Here is a 25,112-nt window from a genome sequence, read left to right on the forward strand (position 1 = left end):
AACCAAGATATGGAAACAACCTAAGTGTGCATCCGTGGATGATTGGATAAAGAAACTGGTATAGAGAGAGAATGGAATACTATATGGCTACAAAAAAAGAATGACGTCTTCCTTGTGGCAACATGGATGGCCCTCAGGAGTATTATGCTACATGAAATAAGTCAGAGAAGGACAAGTAGCGTATGATTTCACTTGTATGTGGAATCTAAAATTACAAACCAGAACTCCTAGATACAGAGAATATATCGGTGGTTGCCAGAGGGGAAGGGGGTTGGGAGGTGGGCAAAATGGGTGAAGGGGATCAGAAGGTACAAATTTCCATCTATAAAACAAATAAATCATAGGGATGTAACGTGCAGCTTGGGGGCTATAGTCAGTGATATTGTACTGCAGATTTGAAAGTTGCTCTTATCACAAGAAAAACATTCTTTAACTTTATATGGTGACAAATGGTAACTAGATTATTGTGATCATTTTGCAGTGTATACAAATGTTGATGCATTATGTTGTACACTTGAGGCTGATAGAATGTTACCTGTCGATTATACTTCAATTTTTAAAATATAAATTTCTAGAGAGAAAATCTTTGTAATATTGGGTTTGGAAAGAGGTTTTAGATATGACATCAAAAGCATGATCCATAAAAGAAAGAAATTGATAAATTAGACTTTATTGAAATTAAAACTGTTTCTTTGAAAGACGCTGGTAAGACATTGGTAAGACAATGAAAAGACAAAATATTTGCAAATTATATATAAAGAGCTGTATCCAGAATACATAAAGAACTCTCAAAATTTAACAATAAGAAGTTAAACATCCCAATTTTAAAATGGTCAAGAGATCTAAACACTTTTCCAGTGAAGATGTATAGATGGCAAATAGCATATGAAACAACACTCAATCTCATTGGTCATTAGGAAGTTAAAAACACATCACACACCCGTTAAAATGGCTAAAATTAAAAGAACGAAAACTGACAATACTAAGTTCTGGCAAGAATGCAGAGTAACTGGAGCTGTCACACGTTGCTGAGGGTAATGTAAAATTGTGCAGCCACTTTGGAAAATGCGGTAATTTATTATAAAGTTAAATATCTTATAATCTTACCATATTACTCAGCAATTCCATTCTTAGTTATTTACCCAAGTGAAAAAAAGAAGCAAGTTCACACAAAATCCTGTCTGAAAATGTTTATGACACTTTATTCACACTCACCCAAAATTGGAAACAACTTCCATGTCATTCAGCAGGTGAGTAGATAAACTGTGATACATCCACCCAATGGAATACCACTCAGCAATAAAGAAAAATGAACTTGGGCTTCCCTGGTGGCGCAGTGGTTGAGAGTCCGCCTGCCGATGCAGGGGACACAGGTTCGTGCCCCGGTCCGGGAAGATCCCACATGCCGAGGAGCAGCTGGGCCCATGAGCCATGGCCGTTGAGCCTGTGCGTCCGGAGCCTGTGCTCCGCAACAGGAGAGGCCCCAACAGTGAGAGGCCCGCGTACCGCAAAAAAAAAAAAAAAAAAGAGAAAAGAAAAAAAAAAATGAACTTGATTCACGCAGCAATGCAGATGGATCTTAAATGCATTTTGCTAAGTTAAAGAAGCCAGAGCTAAAAGGTTGCATGTTGTGTGGTTCTGTTCTGGGAAGGCATTACTTCTGGAACACGGTAGGTCCGGAAAACAGATCAGTATTTGCTAAGGTTGCGGGATGTGTTGACTGCAAAGAGGCAGCTGGAGGGAAGTGTTTGAGTGAGAGAAACGTTCTTTTTGTTACTCTGGTGGTGGAATCACAACTGGCTGTGCATTTGTTAAAACTCATAGATCTGTTGTGCCTCACCCCGCCCCAGAATGTAGAGGGAACCCAAGATGAGGTATAGGCTGTGACAAGTGACCCTAACCAAGTTACAAACTAATGGCATAAACATCCTGAAGGAGGTGGGGAAGAAAGTTGCTGAGTAGCTTTGCAAATCGGTGTCTTCGCTGGACACCCCAGCACTAAATCCAAAACATAAATGTACACAAACACAGTATTCAGGAAACTGATTTCTCACCATAGTGCAGGCTAGCAATTCTGAAGCTACTTTACATAAACAGTAGAACTGAGCAAGTAGGCAAACACATTGCAGATAATGAGATTCCTCGCCACTGGAGAGGGACATAGCAAATGAGCAGAGGGAATGCTAGCGTGAACTCTGGTGCTGGATTGCAGTTAAAGGTATCAGCATGGACTCATGCCTTTTTGCTTAATGGATGGATGGACGGATGGACAGACAAGAGTTGATATACATACAGATATATATTTGTTTTGTCCATTGAGGGGACCTACAAGGAGGGACACATTTACCAATGAGCACACCCAGTACCCAGGTCTTAGTTCCTATGTGTTTTTCCCATAAAAGAAACCAGAGAAGTAAGGAAGTAAGGAAGTGCTCAAGAAAAAAGGGAGAAAATGGCATGTCCGAGGGACACAGGAGACAACTTGAAAGAGCACGTAATGCCAAAACTGGAACAATTTGAGCAACAAAATAAATAATGATAGTATTGGATTATAACACAGCAAATGAGTATCCAGGAGTCCCTGCTGATAAATGATTGGATGAATAAATAAAAGGGAAAGGGGAGAAGGGAAACTCTTCCTAATAGAAAAAGCTTGATTAATGTAGGAGTTAAAAAAATAGGAATTGCTATTAGAATGCCACAGTAGTCATTATGCTGTACGCCTTAAACTTACTACTGTATGTCAATTATATTTCAATAAGACTTAGAGAATAAAGAAAGAATTCCACAGTAGTAACTGTTGCAGGGCATATCCTCCAGTGAGTGCTAAAATTAGATGAAAGGTTTTTTAAAATTGAGGTTTTAGGTATGTAATTTCCTATTTTTAAATGTACAGTTTGGTGGCATTAAATATATTCACAGTGTTGTGCAAGCAATAGGTGAAAGTATAAAAGAAACAGGATATTTGCATGGCTTCAAAGTATTCCTCCAGAACATTTATTGCTTACATCTTTTATTACCTTGTAAAATAGTAACTTTACATAAGAGAAACCTGGCAGGCATCACCTTAACCAATGATCAAGGTTAATGTGTCAGTAATAAAACATCACCATCATGAACTGCACTTCTGTGGCAATTTTCCCCAAGATGCATGACCTCAACCTAATCATAAGAAAACACCAGAGAAACACAAATGGAGGGGCATTTCTAAAAAATTCCTGCCCCGTACTCTTCAAAAGTGTCAGGATCATGAAAGACAAGGAAAGACTAAGGAGGCATTTGACAACTAAATTCATTTGTGACACCCTGGTTGGACTTCTGGACCAGAAAAGTGACGCTTAGTGGGAAAACAGGTGAAATCCAAATGGACTGTAGCTCAGTATGCCGCTGTTAATTTCCTAGTATCATTCATTTTCCTATGGTTATGTGAGGTGTGACATTAGTGGAAGCTGGGTGAATGGTATATGGGAACTCTCTACCATTTTTGTAACCCTTTGAAACCTTCAAGTTGAAAATTATTTAAAAAATTAAAAGTAAAATTAGGGCTTCCCTGGTGGCGCAGTGGTTGAGAGTCCGCCTGCCGATGCAGGGGACAGGGGTTCGTGCCCGGGTCTGGGAAGATCCCACATGCCGCGGAGCGGCTGGGTCCGTGAGCCATGGCCGCTGAGCCTGCGCGTCCAGAGCCTGTGCTCCGCAACGGAAGAGGCCACAACAGTGAGAGCCCCGCGTACCGCAAAGGAAAAAAAAAAAGTAAAATTAATGAGTGAAAGTGAAGCAGTTTTCCATGATTCCCTCTGAAAATAGAGAAGCCTCTTCCAAGCAGCTAAACTAACCTTTATTAGTAGTATCAACAGTAGCTAATATTTCTTAGTCTCTCAACAGCATTTGCATAATTCTTTACTCTTCTTCCTTGAAATAGTTTCCCCTCTTGGTTTCCATGACACCAGACCTTGCAGGATCTGTCTCTTCCTGGATAAGTCTCCTTCTGGCTTATTCTCTACTGAAAATTCAAGTTCAGCGCTCCAGACTGAGGTCTTTTTTCCTCTCTCTATACCTCTGCTATCTGGTACGGTAGCCACTAACCACATTTTGCAATATAAATTCAAATTAATTACAAATAAATAAAATGTGAAATTTAGTTCCTCAGTTGCTGTAGCCACACTTCAAATGCTAGTCGCTGGGTCTGGTGTTAGTGGCTACCAGGTTGGACAGCACAGATAAAGGACAATTCCGTCATTGTAGAACATTCTGTTGGACACCAGTTCAACACAGGCAGTGCTGTGTACTCTCCATTGCAACACATAAGCAAGGCACTATGTCTGTCATCCCCCTTAGTGATGCCAAGATCAGTCAGTTGTACAGGTAGTAACATTGTGAAGGTCCCCGTCAACCTTTCACCTTTGGTTTTATTCCTTGGTAATCTTTGCCTGAAGCAGTTGTTTTACTCCTTTTTAAAAAAGATACGTATGAAATTATTCATGTAATTGTTCTAGGTGATACCTTTCTATATCAGTGCATTTAAATCTGAGCTCATTTTTAATAACTACATAATATTGATTGTATATGTCCTAAAATATCATGTATATCCCAAAGTACTATTTAATTTTGCTGAATAAGTACATATTCTCAAGCATGTGATATTTTATTTATTTATTTATTGTTAGCATCTTTATTGGGGTATAATTGCTTTACAATGGTGTGTTAGTTTCTGCTTTATAACAAAGTGAATCAATTATACATATACATATGTTCCCATATCTCTTCCCTCTTGCATCTCCCTCCCTCCCACCCTCCCTATCCCACCCCTCCAGGCGGTCACAAAGCACCGAGCCGATATCCCTGTGCCATGCGGCTGCTTCCCACTAGCTATCTACCTTACGTTTGGTAGTGTATATATGTCCATGCCTCTCTCTCGCCCTGTCACAGCTCACCCTTCCCCCTCCCCATATCCTCAAGTCCGTTCTCCAGTAGGTCTGTGTCTTTATTCCTGTCTTACCCCTAGGTTCTTCATGACATTTTTTTTCTTAAATTCCATATATATGTGTTAGCATACGGTATTTGTCTTTTTCTTTCTGACTTACTTCACACTGTATGACAGACTCTAGGTCTATCCACCTCATTACAAATAGCTCAGTTTCATTTCTTTTTATGGCTGAGTAATATTCCATTGTATATATGTGCCACATCTTCTTTATCCATTCATCCAATGATGGGCACTTAGGTTGTTTCCATCTCCGGGCTATTGTAAATAGAGCTGCAATGAACATTTTGGTACATGACTCTTTTTGAATTATGGTTTTCTCTGGGTATATGCCCAGGAGTGGGATTGCTGGGTCGTATGGTAGCTCTATTTTTAGTTTTTTAAGGAACCTCCATACTGTTCTCCATAGTGGCTGAACCAATTCACATTCCCACCAGCAGTGCAAGAGTGTTCCCTTTTCTCCACACCCTCTCCAGCATTTATTGTTTGTAGATTTTTTGATGATGGCCATTCTGACTGGTGTGAGATAATATCTCATTGTAGTTTTGATTTGCATTTCTCTAATGATTAATGATGTTGAGCATTCTTTCATGTGTTTGTTGGCAGTCTGTATATCTTCTTTGGAGAAATGTCTATTTAGGTCTTCTGCCCATTTTTGGATTGGGTTGTTTGTTTTTTGCATGTGATATTTTAAATTGTGCGTCCTTTCATTCTCTTTCAGATGAGCAGAAGGCCTTTTCTTCCTTCCAGACATTAAAAAATAATAGCATGTACACCGAGTCTTGTGAGGATTTGAGAAGGTATCAGCATAGCCCATCCTATCAGCAATTAAACTGTATTGATAGTGTTATCAGGTATGAGACACAAGTTTTGATAACATGTTAGTTTTTCCAGAAGCATATGTTGTCACTATGGGGCCTTTATATCATTTTTTTTTTTTTTTTTTTTTTTTGCGGTACACGAGCCTCTCACTGTTGTGGCCTCTCCCGTTGCGGAGCACAGGCTCCGGACGCACAGGCTCAGTGGCCATGGCTCACGGGCCCAGCTGCTCCGCGGCATGTGAACTCTTCCCGGACCGGGGCGCGAACCCGTGTCCCCTGCATCAGCAGGCAGACTCTCAACCACTGCGCCACCAGGGAAGCCCCTATATCAGCTGTTTATTTTTCACTATAAATCAATGGATATCTACTACTAACAACTCATAATAAATTGAACTTTTTGGGGGATGCAAAAAATTAGAAGATGCATCCCTTCTTTGAATATAGTTGAGAAGACAAGACCTACACTCATAAAAATTAAGATTTGAAGATCAGTTCAAGACCATAGTCAGGGAAATGTAACAACCCCGTGATGTAGGCCAGGATGGTCAGGGAAGCCTTCACCCAGGAAGAAAGTGAGGGACTTCCCTGGTGGTCCAGTGGTAAAGACTGCGCTCCCACTGCAGGGGCACAGGGTTCGATCCCTGTTCGGGAAACTAAGATCCCACATGGCGTGCAGCGTGGCCAAAAAAAAAAGAATGTGAAATACCCCAAACAGAGGTGGAGTGAGAAAAGCAGAAAGGTGGAGGATGGCAAAGTTGGGAGCAGGTAGGAATACGCAACCGAATTACCTTGTTGCAGGTACCTGAAGAGCTACACCATTCCAGCTTTGAAGAGAAAGTGTATCTCCTGTACAAATAGGACTTCCTCATCCTCGGAAGAAGATGGACAAAGCCACAGAGCAGATGATGTCCAAGCACTGCAAGGTGACAGGAATGCCTTTCATAGTTAGATCAAGAGAGTTATTACAAAGCCACCCCTCTCTGTTTTCTCTCTAATCTTTTGACTTTAATTATTTCATTGTAATCACAAAGAATCCACATTGCCTCTTTATGGCCAGTAGGTTTTAACTTGTCAGTTATAAGTGGGTGTAAATTGTTTGGGTCTTTAATAATGAATTTCTAGTTGGGAATTTTTCTTTTCATTGTCAGTTGCTCTTACATCACCAGCTGTTCCTCAGATCCCAGCCGTACCTACATCAGAAATGCCAGCTAATGGACGATCCACAGATGCTGAAGGAGGAACTCCACAGGCCCTGACCGAGGAGGCTCTGAGCCTGGACGTGAGGCAGTGCAGCTACAGCAGCACCGTTGTTCACATGCCACCACTGGAGTCAGGTACCACGGTACCTTCTATTTTAAAATCCACTCAACGTTAAATACACCATCGTGAGAAAACAAGTCATTAATGCCATTTACTTAGCAATGACATCTAAATTATAAATACTTTTTTCTTTAATTCAGTTACAGTATTTTTGGAAATATCATCACGTTTATGTTGGTTACATACTTAGGACTGTATTTCTTAGTTATGTCCTTTGCCAGTCAACTCTTGACACACGTAAGGCACCTAGAATAGTACCTGATACATAATAATAAGCCCTCAATTGTTGATGGGACTGTCTTGGGTCACTTTGTTGCTGACCTTGAAAGAAAGTGTCCAATTCAAACTTGGACTGTAGTTGTGACTAGATGGGTCATATATACATTCAGATTTTGTTGGGTAACAATGAGGACAGTATGTTTGAAATGCTTTTCCTTTAACATAATGATTTGGTGAACTATTCTGATGTCTTCTTTTTATTCCTTTTTACTGTCTCCTATCCTTTTTCACTTTTGCATTATTCATAAGGATTTGGTGGATGAGGAAATGGTGACAAACGTGTTCAATCAGGTTTTTGGATTATGTCTAACACCTTTGCTAGTCTTCAGTGGTATATAAGTTACCATATGCTGAGCTGTGACTGTGTACCATTCCCTTCCCCTAGTTCTTCATATAAATTAATTCATTTAATCCTCACAACCACCCTTTGAGGTGGAGGACGTTATGTTACTAGGTGGATTGTGGATTGGTGGGAAAAGGCCAGATCGACAGCTGTTGTGAGATTAGATTATTTCTGTTTGTTTTTCTATTATATTATTGATATTATACTATTAGATGATTTCCGTATATCTTATTCTATTATTTCTATTATTTCTAATTAGCCACAGATAGAGTTGTTTTGGAGTTGAGCTAGTCCCTCAGGAGAGAAGCAGATGCGTGTTTTTAGTGTACCTGTTCTTAAATACTTTGGATTCCTATGTGGACGTGTAGCTGTCAGCGACACAGTCCATGCAAGGTAGGGCCTCACCCAACATGGAAAGCTCTTTTTTTGACTGTGCCACTATACTTTGTATACTCTGGTTTTATATTACTGTTTTGAAAGAATCTATACTACAGTCTACATGCTTTCATTTAAAGAATAAGGGATATTTACTGATAATCATTTCTCCTGACCTTAAACCAGTCTCAGCATCTACAGGTGCTCATCTTTATTCTAAGGAGAGAAAGCAGAATCAGAGCCCAGATGTTCTTGAACTGCATCTGTCTTTTGCTTTCTGGAAAGCCCATACTCCTGGAGTTTATACCTTATGCTAATAACGAGTTGGGTCTGAGGACCATGACCCCAAATGCATTTCTCTGCAAGTTATTACTTCTGTTTTATATATGGAACAATTAAGGCACGAACAGGTTAAGTAACAACTTGCCCAAAGTCACACAGCAAACGAGTGGCAGAGTAGAGAATCCAACACTGACAATTAGTCTCCAGAAACCATTGCCATTACAGATATTTTTAAAATCTATAGCAGGGTTGATGGAGTATGAGATACAAAAATTAGCTAAAAAGCCAAGAGATAAACTAAAATGTAATCTTTAAAAACAAATAATCCAAAAGAAGGACAGGAAAGGACGATTAGGGCAACAACAACAATAAAACCAGGGAACCTATCAAACCAAGAAAATAATAGCTCTAAATCCAACTAAGTCTATAATTACATAAAATGGCAGAAATTGTCAGAACAGATAAAAATAAGTCAAGACCCAAACAATATAAATCCACAAATGGGCTGAGAACAATTGGATGGGGAAGATGCACAATCCAAACAACAGGCCCCAGAAGGCTGAGTGCCTGTATTAATGGCAGACTTCAGGAGGGAGTCTCGCCAGAGACGTTCCGTTGTGACAAAGCAGCCAGTTCGTCAAGAAGACGTAACAAACACGGAAGTGTTTTCACTCATAACAGACCTTTAAAGATAGGAAGCAAAAATTGAATGAGTCAGAGAAAGTCTTTCCAGAATCAGAGTGGAAGAACTTAACACCCCTTTTCTGCAAATGTTAAAACATCTTAACAAAATAGATGATCTGAACAGTGCGGTCAGCCACTTGACCTAGTTGATATCTAGAGAGCACAACACACAATAACTGCGTTATACATATTCTTTTCAAGTGCACATGATATGTTCACTGAGATATAAAATAGGTTGGGGTGTAATACAAGTCTCAAATTTGAAATGATTGATGTTTTACAAACTACACTCTTTGGCTAGAGTTAATTCAATTAGAAGTCAGTAAAAGTAAGATATTTATAAAGAGATTAATAACTTGAAATGCCAATGTTGGAGAAGAAAAGTCTCAAATCAGGGATCTAAAGTTCCACTTTAAGAAGCTAGCCAAAAATAAATCAACCCAAAACACAATAAACCCAGGTAGAAGGAGGGAAGTAATAGAGATAAAAGCAGAAATCAACAAAGTAAAAAACAGACAGTACAGAAAATTAAAGCTCAAAGTTGCTTCTCTGAAAATGAACAAAAATTGATAAACCCTTTATGCCAAGTACCACACAGTTTTGATTCCTATAGTTTTATAGTAAGTCTTGAAATCAGGTAGTGTAAATCCTCCAACTTTGTTCATTTTCAAGATTGCTTTGAATATTCTAATTCAAAAAGTCCTGCAGCGGGGCTTCCCTTGTGGTGCAGCGGTTAAGAATCCGCCTGCCAACACAGGGGACACGGGTTCAATCCCTGGTCCGGGAAGATCCCACATACCATGGAGCAGCTAAGCCCAAGTGCCACAGCTACTGAGCCTGCGCTCTAGAGCCCACGAGCCACAACTACTGAGCCCACGAGCCACAGCTACTGAAGCCTGCGTGCCTAGAGTCTGTGCTCCACAACAAGAGAAGCCACAACAATGAGAAGCCCGCACACCAAAAGGAAGAGTAGCGTCCGCTCACCGCAACTAGAGAAAGCCCACACACAGCAACGAAGACCCAACGCAGCCAAAAATAAATAAATTAAGTAAATAAAAATTTTTTTAATTAAAAAAAAAAACGCCCTGCAGGGATTTGAATTGATATTTTGAATCTATGTATCAACTTGGGGAGAATTGATATCTTAAAAATGTAGAGTCCTCTAATCCATGAACCTGGTATATCTGTTCCTTTATTTAGGTATTCTTAAATTCCTCACAGTAATATCTTACAGTTTTCAGTGTACAGATCTTGCATATCTTTTGTCAGTTTTAACCTCAAGTATTTCATATTATAAATAGGATTATTTTTAATGTCAGTTTCCAATTGTTTGTTGCTAGTATTTAGAAATATAACTGATTTTTGTATATTAATCTTTTATTCTACAGGCTTGCTAAACTCACTTATTAGTTCTAGAAACTTTTTGTCGATTCCATAGGATTTTCTACATGTATGATCATGTCTATGAAAGTCAGTTTTACTTCTTTTCCAATCTTCTTTTTAATCTTTTGTTTGTTTGTTTTTTGCCTTCTTGAACTGGCTAGAACCTCTAATAAATATTGAATAAAAGTTGCAAGAGCAACTATTCTTATGTTTTTCCTGATCTTGGAGAAAAAACATTAATTATGTTAGTCCTAGGTTTTTCATAAATGTACTTTATCAAATTGAGGACGTTCCCTTCTATTCCTAATATCCTCAGAATTTTTTTTATCAGAAATGGATGTTGGATTTTGTCAAATCTCTCCATCTGTTGAGATGATCATAAGATTTTTCTTTTTTAGTTTCTTTTTCAGTTTGTTAATATGATGAATTAACTATTTTTATTTCATTCAGTTTATTTAAACTGAAAAAAAAAAACCAGTTCACCCATTTCACCCACCCCCCGCCTCTGGCAACCACCAGTCTGTTCTCTGTATCTGTGAGCTTGACTTTTTTAAGTAATTTATTTTTAGATTCCATATATAAGAGAGATCATATGATATTTGTCTTTCGCTGTCTGACTTATTTTACTTAGCATAATGCCACCAAGGTCCATCTGTGTTGTTTAAATGGCAAGATTTCATCCTTTTTTATAGCCGGATAATATTCCTGTATGTATGTGTGCGTGTGTGTGTAGACCAGAGGTTCTCTGTACATCCATTGATGGATATTTAGGTGGTTTCCATGTGTTGGCTGTTGTAAATAGTGCTCCAGTGAACGTGGAGGTGCATTTATCTTTTCAAATTAGTGTTTTTGTTTTCTTCAGATAAATACCCAGTAGTGAAATTGCTGGTTCATATGATAGTTCTAATTTTTTGAGGAACCTCCGAACGGTTTTATAAAGTGGCTGCAGCAGTTTACATTCCCACCAACAGTGCACAAGGGTTCCCTTTTCTCCACATCCTTACAAACACATTATTATTATTACTTTGGCTTTTGACCAGTCTTCTTTTATCTTATTTTTTTTAATTTTTTAATTTTATATTGGAGTGTAGTTGATTTACAATGTTGTGTTAGTTTCAGGTGTACTACAGCAAAGTGATTTAATTGTACATATGCATATATCTATTCTTTTTCAGATTCTTTTTCCATATAAGTTATTACAGAGTATTGAGTAGAGTTCCCTGTGCCATACATAGGTCCTTGTTGATTATCTATTTTATATATAGTAGTTTGTATATGTTAATCCCAACCTCCTAATTTATCCCTCCTCCTCCCCCACCTTTCCCATTTGGTAACCATAAGCTTGTGTTCTAAGTCTGTGAGTCTGTTTCTGTTTTGTAAATAAATTCATTTTATCATTTTTTTAGAGTCCACATGTCAGGGACATCATAAGATATTTGTCTTTCTCTGTCTGACTTACTTCAGTTAGTATGATCATCTCTAGGTCCATCCATGTTGCTGCAAATGGCATTATTTCATTCTTTTTTATGACTAATATTCCATTGTGTATATATACCACATCTTCTTTATCCATTCCTCTGTTGATGGACATTTAGGTTGCTTCCATGTCTTGGCTATTGTGAATACTGCTGCTGTGAACACTGCTGTGCATGTATCTTTTTGCAGTTTTTGTCTTTTCTGGATATATGCCCAGGAGTGGGATTGCAGGATCATATGGCAACTCAGTTTTTAAAGAACCTCCATACTGTCCTCCACCGTGGCTGTATCAATTTACATTCCCACCAACAGTGTAGGAGGGTTCCCTTTTCTCCACACCCTCTCCAGCATTTATTATTTGTAGACCTTTTGATGATGGCCATTCTCACCAGTGTGAGGTGACATCTCATTGTAGTTCTGAATTTCATTTCTCTAATAATCAGTGACGTTGAGCATCTTTTCATGTGCTTCTTGGCCATATGTATGTGTTTTTTGGAGAAATGTCTTTTTAGGTTTTCTGCCCATTTTTAAATCAGATTGCTTATTTTTTTGTTTTTTTGGCTGTTGAATTGTATGAGTTCTTTATATATTTTGGATATTAGCCACTTACCAGGTATATGATTTGCAAATACTTTCTCCCATTCAGTTGGTTGCCTTTTCATTTTGTTGATCATTTCCTTTGCTGGGCAAAAGTTTTGTTCTTCTTTCTCAAGATTGCTTTGGCTATTCAGGGTCTTCGATGTTTCCATGCAAATTTTTCGACTGTTTGTTCTGTTTCTCTGAAAAACGCTATTGGAATTTTGATAGAGATTGCCTTGAATTTGTATATTGCTTTGAGTAGCATGGACATTTTAACAATATTGATTCTTCCAATCCATCTGCACGAAATATCCTTCCATGTATTTGTGTCTTCTTCAATTTTAAATGTTAAAATATCTTTGCATTCCTGGGTTAAACCCCACTTGGTCATGATGTATTTCCTTTTTTATACATTGGATTCATTTTGCTAAAATTTTCATAAGAATTTTGAGATCTATGTTTATGAGAGCTATTGGTCTGTCATTTCGTTTGCTTTTGTTTTAATGACTTTGATTTTGGTATCAGGATACTCCTGGCCTCATAGCATGAGCTGGGAAGTGTTTTGTTCTCTTCAGTTTTCTAGAAGACTTTATGTAGAATTGGTATTTTTTCTTCCTTAAATGTTTGCTCAAACTCACCAGTAAAGCCATCTGGGCTTGAAGTTTTCTTGGTGGAGAAGTTTTTAACTACAAATTCAATTTTTTAAGTAGATTTGGGGCTATTCAGGTTTTCTACCTCTTGTTGAGTGATCTTTGTTAGTGTGTATGTCCCAAAGAACTGGTCGATTTTGTCTAAGTTGTCAAGTTTATTGGAAAAAGTTGTTTATAATGTTCCCTTATTATTCTTTTGATGTCTAGTGATAGGAGGGTCTCTAGTGATGTTTCCTCTATCATTTCTGAAATTGGTAACTTACATCTGCTCTTTTTTTCCTCATCAGTCTTGCCAGAGTTTAATCAATTTTACTGCTCTCTGCAAAGAGCCAGCTTAAAATTTTATTGATTTTCTCTCTTTATTATTTTTCTGTTTTCTACAATACTTAACAGATTTTTACTCTGATCTTTCTTATTTCCTTCCTTCTGCTTACTTTTGTTTTACCTTGCTCTTGTTTTTCCAGTTTCTTAAGATGGAAGCTGAAGTCATTGATTTCAGTTATTTCTTCCCTAGTGGATTTTAGTGTAAATTTTCCTTTTACTCCCAGCTGCATTTCACACATTTTGATGTATTTCATTTCATTTTCATCATGTTCAAATGCTGCCTAATATCCCTTTTTATATCTTCTTTGAAATCATTTACATTATCACAAATGTCATATATAAATATATCATCATATATTATTTAGAAAGCATATTTAGAGATTTTCCAGACCTCTTTATGTTATTGATTTCTAATTTAATCTCATTTTGGTCAGAGAAAATACAAAATTTGAATTCTTTTAAATGTACTGGGGCTTGTTTTATGGTCTGTATGTGGTCTATCTTGGTAAATGTTCTGTATGCACTTGGAAAGGATGTTTATTCTGCCCACTGTGTGAACTAGGTCAGGGTGGTTGATAGTCTTGTTCAAGTCTTCTCTATCCCCCAGTGTTCTGAGTCCTTGCTGTACCTCAGGAGGAGTGTTGAAGTCTCTGGCTGTAATTGTGGGCTTGTCTGTTTCTCCTTGCCATTTTATCAGTTTTTGCTTCATGCATTTTGAAGCTTTCTTACTTTGTGCATACATGTTTAGAATTGCTGTGTCCTTTTGATGAATTTATCCTTTTATCATTGTGAAATGACCTTCTTATCCCTTGTCTATTCTTTGCTCTAAAATATACTTTGTCTTATGTTACTATATTCACTCCAGCGTTCTTTTTTTTTCTTTTGATTAGTGTTAACATGTTATATCTTTTTCCACCCTTTACTTTTAACCTATGTATATCTTGGTATTTAACGTGGGCTTTATTTTAGTGGTTGCTTAGAGTTTATGATGTGTATATTTAATTTTTGCCAGTCTACCTTCTAGAGATATTATACCACTTAATGCACAGTATAAGAACCTTAAAGTACTATACTTCCAGTTCCCCCTTTGGCCTTTGTCTATTGGCATATATTTCTACATATGTTAGAAATCCCACACTACATTGTTATTATGCTTACTTACATAGTTATTATCTTTGAAAGAGGTTTAAATGTTTACCCCTGTAGGTATCTCTTCCAGTGCTTTTCATTCCTTTACGTAGATTCATCTGATATCACTCTCCTTCTGCCTGAGGGTATTCCTTTTCTATCTCTTGTAGTACAGGTCTACTGATGATGAATTCTTCCCATTTTTGTGTGTCTGAAAATGTCTTTATTTCACCTTCTTGTTTTAAAGACATTTTATCAGAGTGTAGAATTCTAGGTTGACAGTGTTTATCTTTCAGTACCTTAAAGATGCTGCTCCACTGTCTTCTCATTTGCAGGAAGGCTGCTGTCATATGTGCTGTTTGCATGTCTTTTTTCTGGCTACTTGTAAGATTTTCTCCTCATCATTAATTTCAAGAATTTGAGGGACTTCCCTCATGGTGCAGTGGTTAAGAATCTGCCTGCCAGTGCAGGGGACATGGGTTTGATCCCTGGTCCAGGAAGATCCCACGTGCCATGGAGCAGCTAAGCCTGTGCGCCATAACTACTGAACCTGCGCTCTAGAGCCCATGAGCCACAACTACTGAGCCCGCATGCCACAACTACTGAAGCCCACGTGCCACAGCTGCTGAAGCCCGCGCACCTAGAGCCCGTGCTCCGCAACAAGAGAAGCCACCTCAATGAGAAGCCCGCGCGCTGCGGTGAAGAGTAGCCCCCCGCTCACCACAACTAGAGAAAGCCCACGCACAGCAACGAAGACCCAACACAGCCAAAAATTAATTAATTAATTAATTTTTTAAAAAAGAATTTGATTGTGATGTCCATGATGTAGTGTTCTTCATGTTTTTTGTGCTTGGAGTTCATTGAGCTTCTTGGATTTGTAGGTTTAGAGTTTCCATCAAATAGAAAAAAATGTTTTCCATTATTTTTAAAATATTTTTTCTGTTTCCCCTTTTTCTGGGACTCAAGTTACAGGTATATAGGCTGCTTGAAGTTGTCTCACAATCCACTGATGCTCTGTTCATTTAAGTCTTTTTTAATTTTTTAGGTCTTTGTTTCATTTTGGGACAGTCTCTGTTGCTATGTCTTCAGGTTCACTAGTATTTTCTATTACAATATCTAATCTGTTGTTATTTCCATTCAGTATATTTTCCAACTCACATATTTTAGTTTTCATTGCAGAAGTTCTGTTTGGATGTTTTTTAATATATCTTCCATGTCTTTATATAACATATTTAATCTTCCCTGTGGCTGTATGGAATACAGTATAATAACTATTAACGTTCTATCTGCCGATTCTAACATCTCTGCCAGCCCAGGGTCGGTTTTATTTGATTAATTTTTCTCCTTATTGTGGGTTGTATTTCCCTGCTTCTTTGCATGCCTAGTCCTTGATTGGATGCCAGGTACTGTGACTGGGTGCTGAATATTTCTGTATTGCTGTGAGCACCGTTGAGCTTTATTCTGGGACCCAGTTAAGCAATGTGGAAACAGATTGGTCTTTTCAGGCTTTGCTTTTAAAATTGGTTAGGCTGGACCAGAGCAGTGTAGGGTAGGCCTGATTCTTCTCTGCTACTGAGGCAAGACCCTTCAGAGCATTCTACCCAATGCCCATGGATTATGAGATTTTTCTAGTCTGGCTGTTGGGAGTGAGCCCTGTTCTCCAGGTGGTGTGAGCTTTGGTCTGATCCTTTCAGGTGATTTTTTTCCTCCCATCTGTGCACTGGTGAGGACTCTGGGGTCCCTGCAGCTGTCTGGAGTCCTCTCTGTGCAGCTGTCCTCTACACTTCTCTTCCTGAAAACTCCAGCCACCGTGGCCTCCCCAGACTCTCAGCTCTGCCTCTGCTCTCAGGGATCCCACAAGGCTCACCTGGTTTCCCCACCTTGCTCCTCAGAAACTCTCAAGGCAGTAAGCCGGGCAGATATGGGGCTCACCTTGTTTTCCATCCCTTAAGAGTCACTCTCCTTTGTTACCTGATGTTCAGTGTCTTGGAACTTATTGTTTCATATATTTAGTCCCTTCCTGGTTGTTTCAGGTGGGAAGGTCAGTCTAGTCCCTGTTCCTCCATCTTGGCCAAAATCCGAAGTCCTTCCGCTGTGTTGACTTACACTAGTCAGTGCCTGTTTCTGGAAGCGGAATGGGGGCATGCCCACCCACACCTCAGTACCACACAGCAGGGGAGAGGTGGAATGGACACTGGGAGAACCCACCAGTGTCCACCATGAAGTCTTTTGTACCTGGAAGAAGTAATGTTTAGAAGCAACTCAGCATCCACCTACAGATGCTTACTTTAGTAAAAAGTCATAAATACATCATCTGTGATGCACTGATAAAAGGGATATTGTTAAATGAAAAAACACATTGCAGGCTAGTGTACAAGATTATATGCCGTTTGGGTAAACACGGAGGTGAAGAATAAGAGTCTGTATTCATGCTTACTTATAGATGTGTAAAGAAAGTAGACAGATATATAAGGAAATAAAAGAAATGGTTTTCTGTGGGGAGAATAAATGAGAACTAGGCAGATTGTGTACAGGGATAGGGAGAAGCTAGTAAATGTCTTTCTAATACATGCTGATTTTTGAACCACGTGGATATATTACATGTTAAGAAAAATAAATCCAAACATAACAATTTCTTGGAGAATTGAGGGAGATAGAAGAATATTTACAATGAAAGCAAGATTTAAATAAGTATGTACATTGAGTATTACAACTCTAAAACATATATACAAGTGTACAAAGAGTATAAAGAAAGGCAGAAAAATTAAAAATTTATCTGCTAGATTGATGAAGGTTTTATGTTCCAGCTGTTTTAATGATTGTAAACATTTCTTGAAAGATAACTAAATTAGTGAAAGTAAATAAATGCAAAATAACTGGTAGGAGTTAAAATTAAATCTGTCTTCCTTCACTTCATCAGAATTGAGTCCAGCAGAGCTTGGCACCCTGCCCTGTGAGCCCTGGACCCTCAGCACACACCCAGCTCCACTGGCCTCAGAACAGTTTAAACACACAGGGCTCACAAAAGCTGTGCTGTCAGCCCACACGCAGAAGGAAGAGCAGAGTTATGTGGATCAGTTCCGGGACAGGATTCTGTCATCGCCCTACGGCTCCTATCTTCAGCAAGAAAGCAGAAGCAAAGCTACATATTCAGATGTTCAAGGTAGTTAAATTTTTAAAAATATATTCCCTTTATCAACATAGTTGTCAAATTTATAAATCATACGTGAGTACTGGGAGATACGGAGTGGAGTATAGGAGTTTTGCTTGTAAGAAACTGATTGAGAGATACTGAAATAAGTTTATTTTATAGCAACAGCTTTTACCCAGGATCTTGTTCATCTTTTCAGAGCTATTTTCTGTCATCCCTGCAGTGGACATAGTTACTATCGGCCAATGTTTATTCCTTGTAAAATCTACTTAGAATTATCTGTCAACATTGTCCTTCTCTTCTGTTCTGGCTTAGTTTTCTGTAACACACCTTCCTCTTTACCCTTCAGGAGATTCTGCTTCCAAGCCTACCCGATCCACTGGTTGCAGGAAGGGGAAGCACAAGCGTAAGAAGCTGCTCATGTGGTCGGACAGCAAGGGCATTAAGGATGACTTCTGTCCCCACCTTGTAGGAGAGGCCCAGGATGGACAGCCCTGGTGCCCTTCCTCCACCTCCTCTCCTTATGCCTCTGGCCCATTGCTCCAGGCTGCAGTGGTGGTTCCCAGCCAGGCACCTTGCCTCGTCCAAGCCCTTCCCCTCCCAACCATGACCTCCCTGGGGAGAGAACGTGCAGCCTCAGAAACTGTGTTGCAGAGTCTGCCTGAGCCGCCTTTCCCCAATGGCTTGCAGTCTTTCCCAGCTCTGCCCTCTGCTTGCTTAGATACTTTTATGAACATCTTCCTGCATGAACCCCCTATCTGTCCTCTCTTGTTACCACCATTCTCCCCATATCCATTCTTGGGAGCAGCAGGCTCTTCTGAAATACCTGCCTCGGTATCAGCAGTGCCTCCAAATCCAGGCCCACCATCTTCAGCCATCAGCCAAAGGAGCGGTGAGGGAAAGTGGGGGACCCAGAATGAAGGGCACCCCCTCATTAACTCAAAGAGCAGCTCCCCGCTCCAGCTCGACCTGCCGCAGGAGGACAGGCCCAGATCCTGTGCATCCCCAGAAGCTGAGTATGTAAGTGACACTAACTTTCAACACACAAGAGAGAAAATAAATGTGCGTCCTCTTATTAAAATTAAGGTTTTTGCACTGAAGCTCAAGACTAATGGCCTAGATGGGTAACTGTATTACAGCTGAGGTTGAGACTTTGTTCTGCAGAAACATGCAGTATATCCTTCAGACTCCATTTAAAAAGCTGCAGTGAAAGAATCTGCTGTGTCCTGAGTTCTTACATGCTTTGCGAGGTTTTCCCCAAAGTGCTATCTTTCAGATTTTCTTTGTGAACTGGATTTCCCCTCTGCTTTAAAATTTGATATCCAGGTATTAAACTTAAGTGTGCATTGCCTATAAAATGTGTTTTCTTACTTACAACTGGGGTTATGGGCTAGTTAGACAGGAACAGGCCATACTGATAAGACATGAATTTAGCAATTTTACTTTTTCAGACACAGTTGTAGGACACCAGGTCTGTATGGAGTGGGTAGGAGCTCATTTTTGTCATTAATTATCAGTAAAGTAGTCAGTTTATATAGTTTTATACTTAACACATGTCATTTTTTAAAACGAAAAATTTTTGGTCACTTTCCTTTAACTTTTCATCTCTTTACCTAAAATGGCATTCTCAGATTTACTTGTCAGGTTACACTTTGGGATAAGACTTTCCTATACGTAGGTATAGGATCCAAGACAACGTGAATATTTACGCAAAGTTTTTCTTCAGTCTTCCCTTCAAGGTATAATAATGATTTTAAACAAATGTTCAGAATCTGATGATCCAAATCAAGAAAGTATGCTCGATTTTGAAAGCCTGATACTAGTACACTTGCTAGAAACCTAAGGCAAAGCCTGGGCTACGGAATCAGACCTGGCTTCCAATCCCGGCTCTGCCACAGGTTAGGTGGCTTAGCTTACACAAGATATTTAACCTTTCCATGCCTTTGTTTTCTTATTTGAAAAATGGAAAGATTAAGACTTCATGGCTTTTTCTGAGGACTAAATTAAGTAATATTTATATGGCCCTTCTCCCCATGCAGTATAAGCTCAGGATAGCTGGAACATGGTTTTGTTCACTATTATATTACTAGCGTTTTGAACAATTCTTAGAACATATAAAGTGTTCAATATATGTGTTCTGAATGACAAAAAATAATAACAAAGCACATACCTGTATGGTTCCTGGAATGTAATAGGTGCTCAAAAAGCAGTAGTATCTTTAATAAATATAAATTATAAATATAAATTATAAATATATATATAAATTATAAATATAATTATATTTATATATATAATATAATATAGAGTATATATACCTATATATATATATACCTATATATTATATATATATAATACCTATATATTATATATATATACCTATATTATATATATATGATATATATATTATATATATAATAAATACATATTATATATATATTATAAATATAATTATATTTATATATATATAATTTATAAACATAAATTATTATATAAAGGAACTTTGACCACATTCCTGGGGGCAGGCTGAAAACGTTTTACTTCTCGGTTATGTATATACCTTTTTTTCTGTTTAACATGTGACGTTGAAGATCTGCCAGTTATTTTGTAACAGGATGCTTGAGATGTTCAGATCTTTTCTTGTGTCCTTACTTTCTAGCAGCCTGTCAGTCTCAGCAGTGAGAATAAGAACAATCATTTTATTGCCAGTGGACTGTCTACAGTGTCACTGCATGAGGCTTCTCCGCCAGGAGCTGGTTCTGCAGCAGCAGGTAGTGGATCAACATGACACATCCTTCACACTCTGTGGTCAGGAGGTGACTAGGTAACAGGCTGTCTGGTTTTGGTCCTGGCGTGAAAGTAAAGTATTTTTTTTCTTTTTGTAAGCTTTATTGGGGTATATTTACATACAATAAATTCACCAAATTTAGGGGTACAAATCAAGAATTCTCACAGATTGTCTACATTCGTGTAACCGCCGCCACCGTCACCATATAGAACGTTTCCAGACTCTGACCGTTCGCGGTCTGTCTGCCGCCCTGATCCTCCACCTCCTGGCAAGCACTGGTCTGCTTTCTGTCACTTTAATGCTGCTCTTTCTGTAACTTCATATAGATCGACTCATCCAGTTTGCAGTCTTTTGTGTCAGCATAGTGCTGTTGAGATTCATCCTTTTTGTGTATATCAGTAATTTGTTCCTTTTTATGGCCAAGTGGAATTACATTGTATGGATAACAATTCATCAGTTGATGGTTATTCGGTTGTTCCCAGTTTGGGGCTATTATGAATAATGCTGCTGTGAACATTAGTGTATGAGTCTTTTTGTGGACATATGTTTTCATTTTTCTTGGGTAAATACCTCAGAGTGAAATTGCTAGGTCACATGGTAAGTATACGGTTAACTTTATAGGGAACTGCCAGCTGTTTTCCAAAGTGGCTGTACCGTTTGCATTCCTATCAGCCACATATGAGAACTCCAATTGCAGTGCATCCTGGCCAACACTGGGTATTGTCCATCATCTAAATTTTAGCCATTCCAGTGTATACACAGTGATACCTCATTGTGGTTTTATTGACTGTTGATTAATGGTGATGGCTGTCTTCTTGTGTACTTATTTGCCATTCATATGTGTTCACATCTGTTGCTTGTTTTGTGGGGGTGGTTTGTTAGTTTTCTTATTGAGTAGTAAGAGTTCTGTTTACATTCTGGATATAAGTCTGTTATCAAATACTTGTTTTGCAAAAATTTCTTCCCTGTTGTGTGCCTTGCCCTTTTTTTTGATCTTTTATTTTTATCTTCGTTTTGAAGAGCAGATGTTTTTAAATTTTGATGAAGTTCAGTTTATCAGTTTTTTCTTTTGTAAGTTGTGCCTTTTATGTCCTTTTTAAAGAAGTCCTTGCCTAACTAGAAGTCACTAAGATAGTCTCCTGTTTTGGAAATTTTAGAGATTAAGCTTCTATATAGCTAAGTCTGTGATCCGTTTTTAGTTACTTCTTATATATGGTGTGAGCTCACCTCCTCTCATAGGCACACCAGAATTGCCACTATTTACGGAACATTTGTCGATGAAAAGGACCAGAACCTACTGCAAAAGGTCTTCTACAACTAAAGATTTAAAGAAGGAACCACGAGATGGGTAGGTGGTGGGGAGTCGCAGTATAGGCAAGACCCATACACTGGGTGGGTGACCCACATATGGAAGAATAATTACAATTGCAAGGTTCTCCCCAAGGAGCAAAAAGTCTGAGTCCCACATTGGGCCCCCCAGCCTGGGGGTTCTACTCCAGGAAGATGAGCCCCAAGAACTTTTGGCTTTGAAGCCCAGCGGTGCTTACTTTTGGGAGCGCCAGAGGGCTGTGGAAAATAGAGACTCCACTCTTAAAAGGCTCACACAGAATCTCACCTGCTCCAGGACCCAGGGCAGAAGCAGTAATCTGAAAGGGGCCTGGGTCAGACCCGCATGCTGATCTTGGAGAGTCTCCCCAAGAGGCAGGAAGCAATTAATTGGAGCTCACCCCTGGGGACATAGGCATGGTGGCAGCCATTTCTGGGAGCTCGTTCTGCCCCATGGACTCTGTTGCTGGCAAGCGCCATTTGGGAATCCTTGTTGTAGCTTATTAGCCACAGGACCCAGCCCCACCCCACCCCCCAGCCCTAAGGCACCAGGACTGGGACGCCTCAGGCCAAGCAACTAACTGGGCAGGGACACAGCCCCACCCAACAGCAGACAGTCAGCCTTAAGACCCCCTGAGCCCACACCTTCCCCGGGACACAGCCCTGCCCACCAGAGGGCCAAGGACCAGGCTCTACACACCACTGGGCAGGCACTAGATCTGGGACACCCAGGGCCCTGCACGCAGACACCCTGGGACCTAGCTCCACCTACCAGAGGGCACGCACCAGACCCAGAATCCCCTATCCCAGCCACCAATGAGCCTGTTCTAGCCTTGGAACCAGCCTCACCCAACAGTGGGCGAACACCAACCCCAGGACAACCACAGCCCCGTAGCCTGTGGACCTAGCCTGCACACCAGCAACCAACCTACCAGATACACAGAAATAAAAACAGCAAGTTAAGCAAAATGAGGCAACAGAGGAACATGTTCCAAGCAAAGGAATAAGATTTAAACCCCAGAAGAGCTAAGTGAAGTGGAGATAGTCCATCTACCCAAGAAAGAGTTCAAGGTAATGATTGTAAAGATGATTAGAGAACTCAGAAGAAGAATGGATGAACAGAGAGAGAAATTAGAAGTTTTTAGCAGTTAGAAAATATAAAGAACAACCAAACAGAGGTGAAGAATACAATCATTGAAATGAAAAATACACTAGAAGGAATCAACAGTAGACAAAATGGTACAGAGGAATGGACCAGTGAGGTGGAAGACAGAGTAGTGGAAATCACTGAAGATGAACAGGAAAAAGAATAAAAAGATTTGAGGACAGTTTGAGACATCTGGCACAACACCAGGCATACTAACATTCACATTTTTGAGGTTCCAGAAAGAGAAGAGAGAGAGAAAGGGGCAGAGAACATATTTGAAGATATAATAGCTGAATATATCCCTAACCTGGGAAAGGAAACATATCCAAATCCAAGAAGAACAGATAATCCCAAAGAGGACCACACGAGGCACATTGCAATTCAGATGGCAAAAATTAAGGATAAATAGAGACTATAAAGAAATAATAAGTGGGAACTTCCCAAGCATGGGGAAGGAACTGGATATACAAGTCCATGAAGCTAAGAGAACACCTAATTACCTCAACACAAAAAGACCTTCTTCCCCAAGACACATCATATTAAAACTGTCAAAAGTCAATGGCAAAGAAAGAATTTTAAAGGCAGCCAGGGGAAAAAGGATGATAACCTGCAAAGGAACCCCCATTAGGCTATCAGCAGTTTTCTCAACAGAAACACTAGGCCAAGAGGGAGTGGAATGACATTCTCAAAATACTGAAATATAAAATCTGTCAGCTAAGAATACTCTATCCAGCAAAGTTACCCTTCAGATATGAAAGAGAAGTAAAGGCTTTCGCAGACAAACAAAAGCTGAGGAAGTTCATCACCACTAGACCTGCCTTACAAGAAATGTTCAAAGGATCTCTTCTGCCTGAAATGAAAAGACAAAAGTACACAAAACCTTGAGTTAGGTAAAATAGAATCAGAAAAATCACAACTCAGTCAGAATAGGTTTTTAAACACATTATTACAGCATAAAAGTTAAAAAGAAGGAAAGCAGTAAAAATAACTATAGCTACTTCAATTTGGTAACAAACTCACAACTTAAAAAGGGATAATTTATGACAACTAGAGCATAAAAGGGGAAGATGAAAAGGACAGCACCTGAAGATAAGGTGCTCTCAGCATAAAAAGGACTATTTTATCTATGAGATATTTTATGCAAACCTCATGGTAACCACAAAACATAAATCTAGAGCAGAGACACGAAACATAAAAAAAAAAAACTGAGAAAAACATCATACAAAACCACCAAACCAAAATGGCAGACAGAAACACAAGGAAAAGAAACAATGGGGAAATAGAGCAACCAGAAAACAAAAGATTAAAAGGCAGTAGTACTAAGTCCTCATTTGCCAATAATCACCATAAGTGTAAGTGAATTGAATTCATCAGTCAAAAGACACAGAGTGGCTGGATGGATTACAAAACAAGACCCAACTATACACTGCCTCCAGGAGACCCATCTCAGCTCAACAGACAAATATAGACACAAAAGAAGGGATGGAAGATGATACTCCAAGCAGATGGCAGCCAAAAGAAAGTGGTATAGCCATACATATATCAGACAAAATAGACTTCAAGCCAAAAAAGGTAACGAGACAAGATGGACATTATATAATGATGAAGGGGACAAGTCATCAGGAAGATATAACAGTTATTAATATTTATGCACCTAGCATAGGAGCATTAAAATATACAAAGCAATTATTAACAGACCTAAAAAGAGAAATTTGCAGCAACACAATAACAGTAGGGGACTTTAAAACTCCTCTTACATCAATGAATAGATGTCCTTTGAACAAGGAAACAGTGGTCTTAAATGAAACATTAGACCAGATGGATTCATGGATTTGTATAGTCAATTCAAATGCAGCAGAATACACATTCTTCTCAAGTCCACATAGAACTTTCTCAGGGATAGATCATCTCTGTTGGCACACAAAACAAGTCTCAGTGCATTTAAGAAGATGGAAATCATATCATGCATTTTTTCTAATCACAGTGGTGTGAAACTACAAATCAACTATGAGAAGAAAGCTGGAAAACTCACAAATATGTAGAGACTGAACAACATGCTACTGAACAACTATTGAGTC

At 39.1% G+C, this 25,112-nt stretch overlaps 1 protein-coding gene across 1 annotated transcript in view; it reads left to right on the plus strand.

The window, feature by feature from the left end:
• Positions 1–25,112, plus strand: part of PER3 (period circadian regulator 3) — a 60,683-nt gene that overhangs the window by 25,709 nt on the left and 9,862 nt on the right. Inside the window, 6 exon segments of the mRNA XM_065891372.1 lie at positions 5,703–5,835; positions 6,601–6,725; positions 6,969–7,136; positions 17,558–17,788; positions 18,126–18,796; positions 20,524–20,581. Of these exon segments, the coding sequence (XP_065747444.1) occupies positions 5,703–5,835; positions 6,601–6,725; positions 6,969–7,136; positions 17,558–17,788; positions 18,126–18,796; positions 20,524–20,581 (1,386 nt within the window).

Source organism: Phocoena phocoena, chromosome 1 (genome assembly GCF_963924675.1).
Source record: "Phocoena phocoena chromosome 1, mPhoPho1.1, whole genome shotgun sequence".
NCBI classification, from domain to species: domain Eukaryota; kingdom Metazoa; phylum Chordata; class Mammalia; order Artiodactyla; family Phocoenidae; genus Phocoena; species Phocoena phocoena.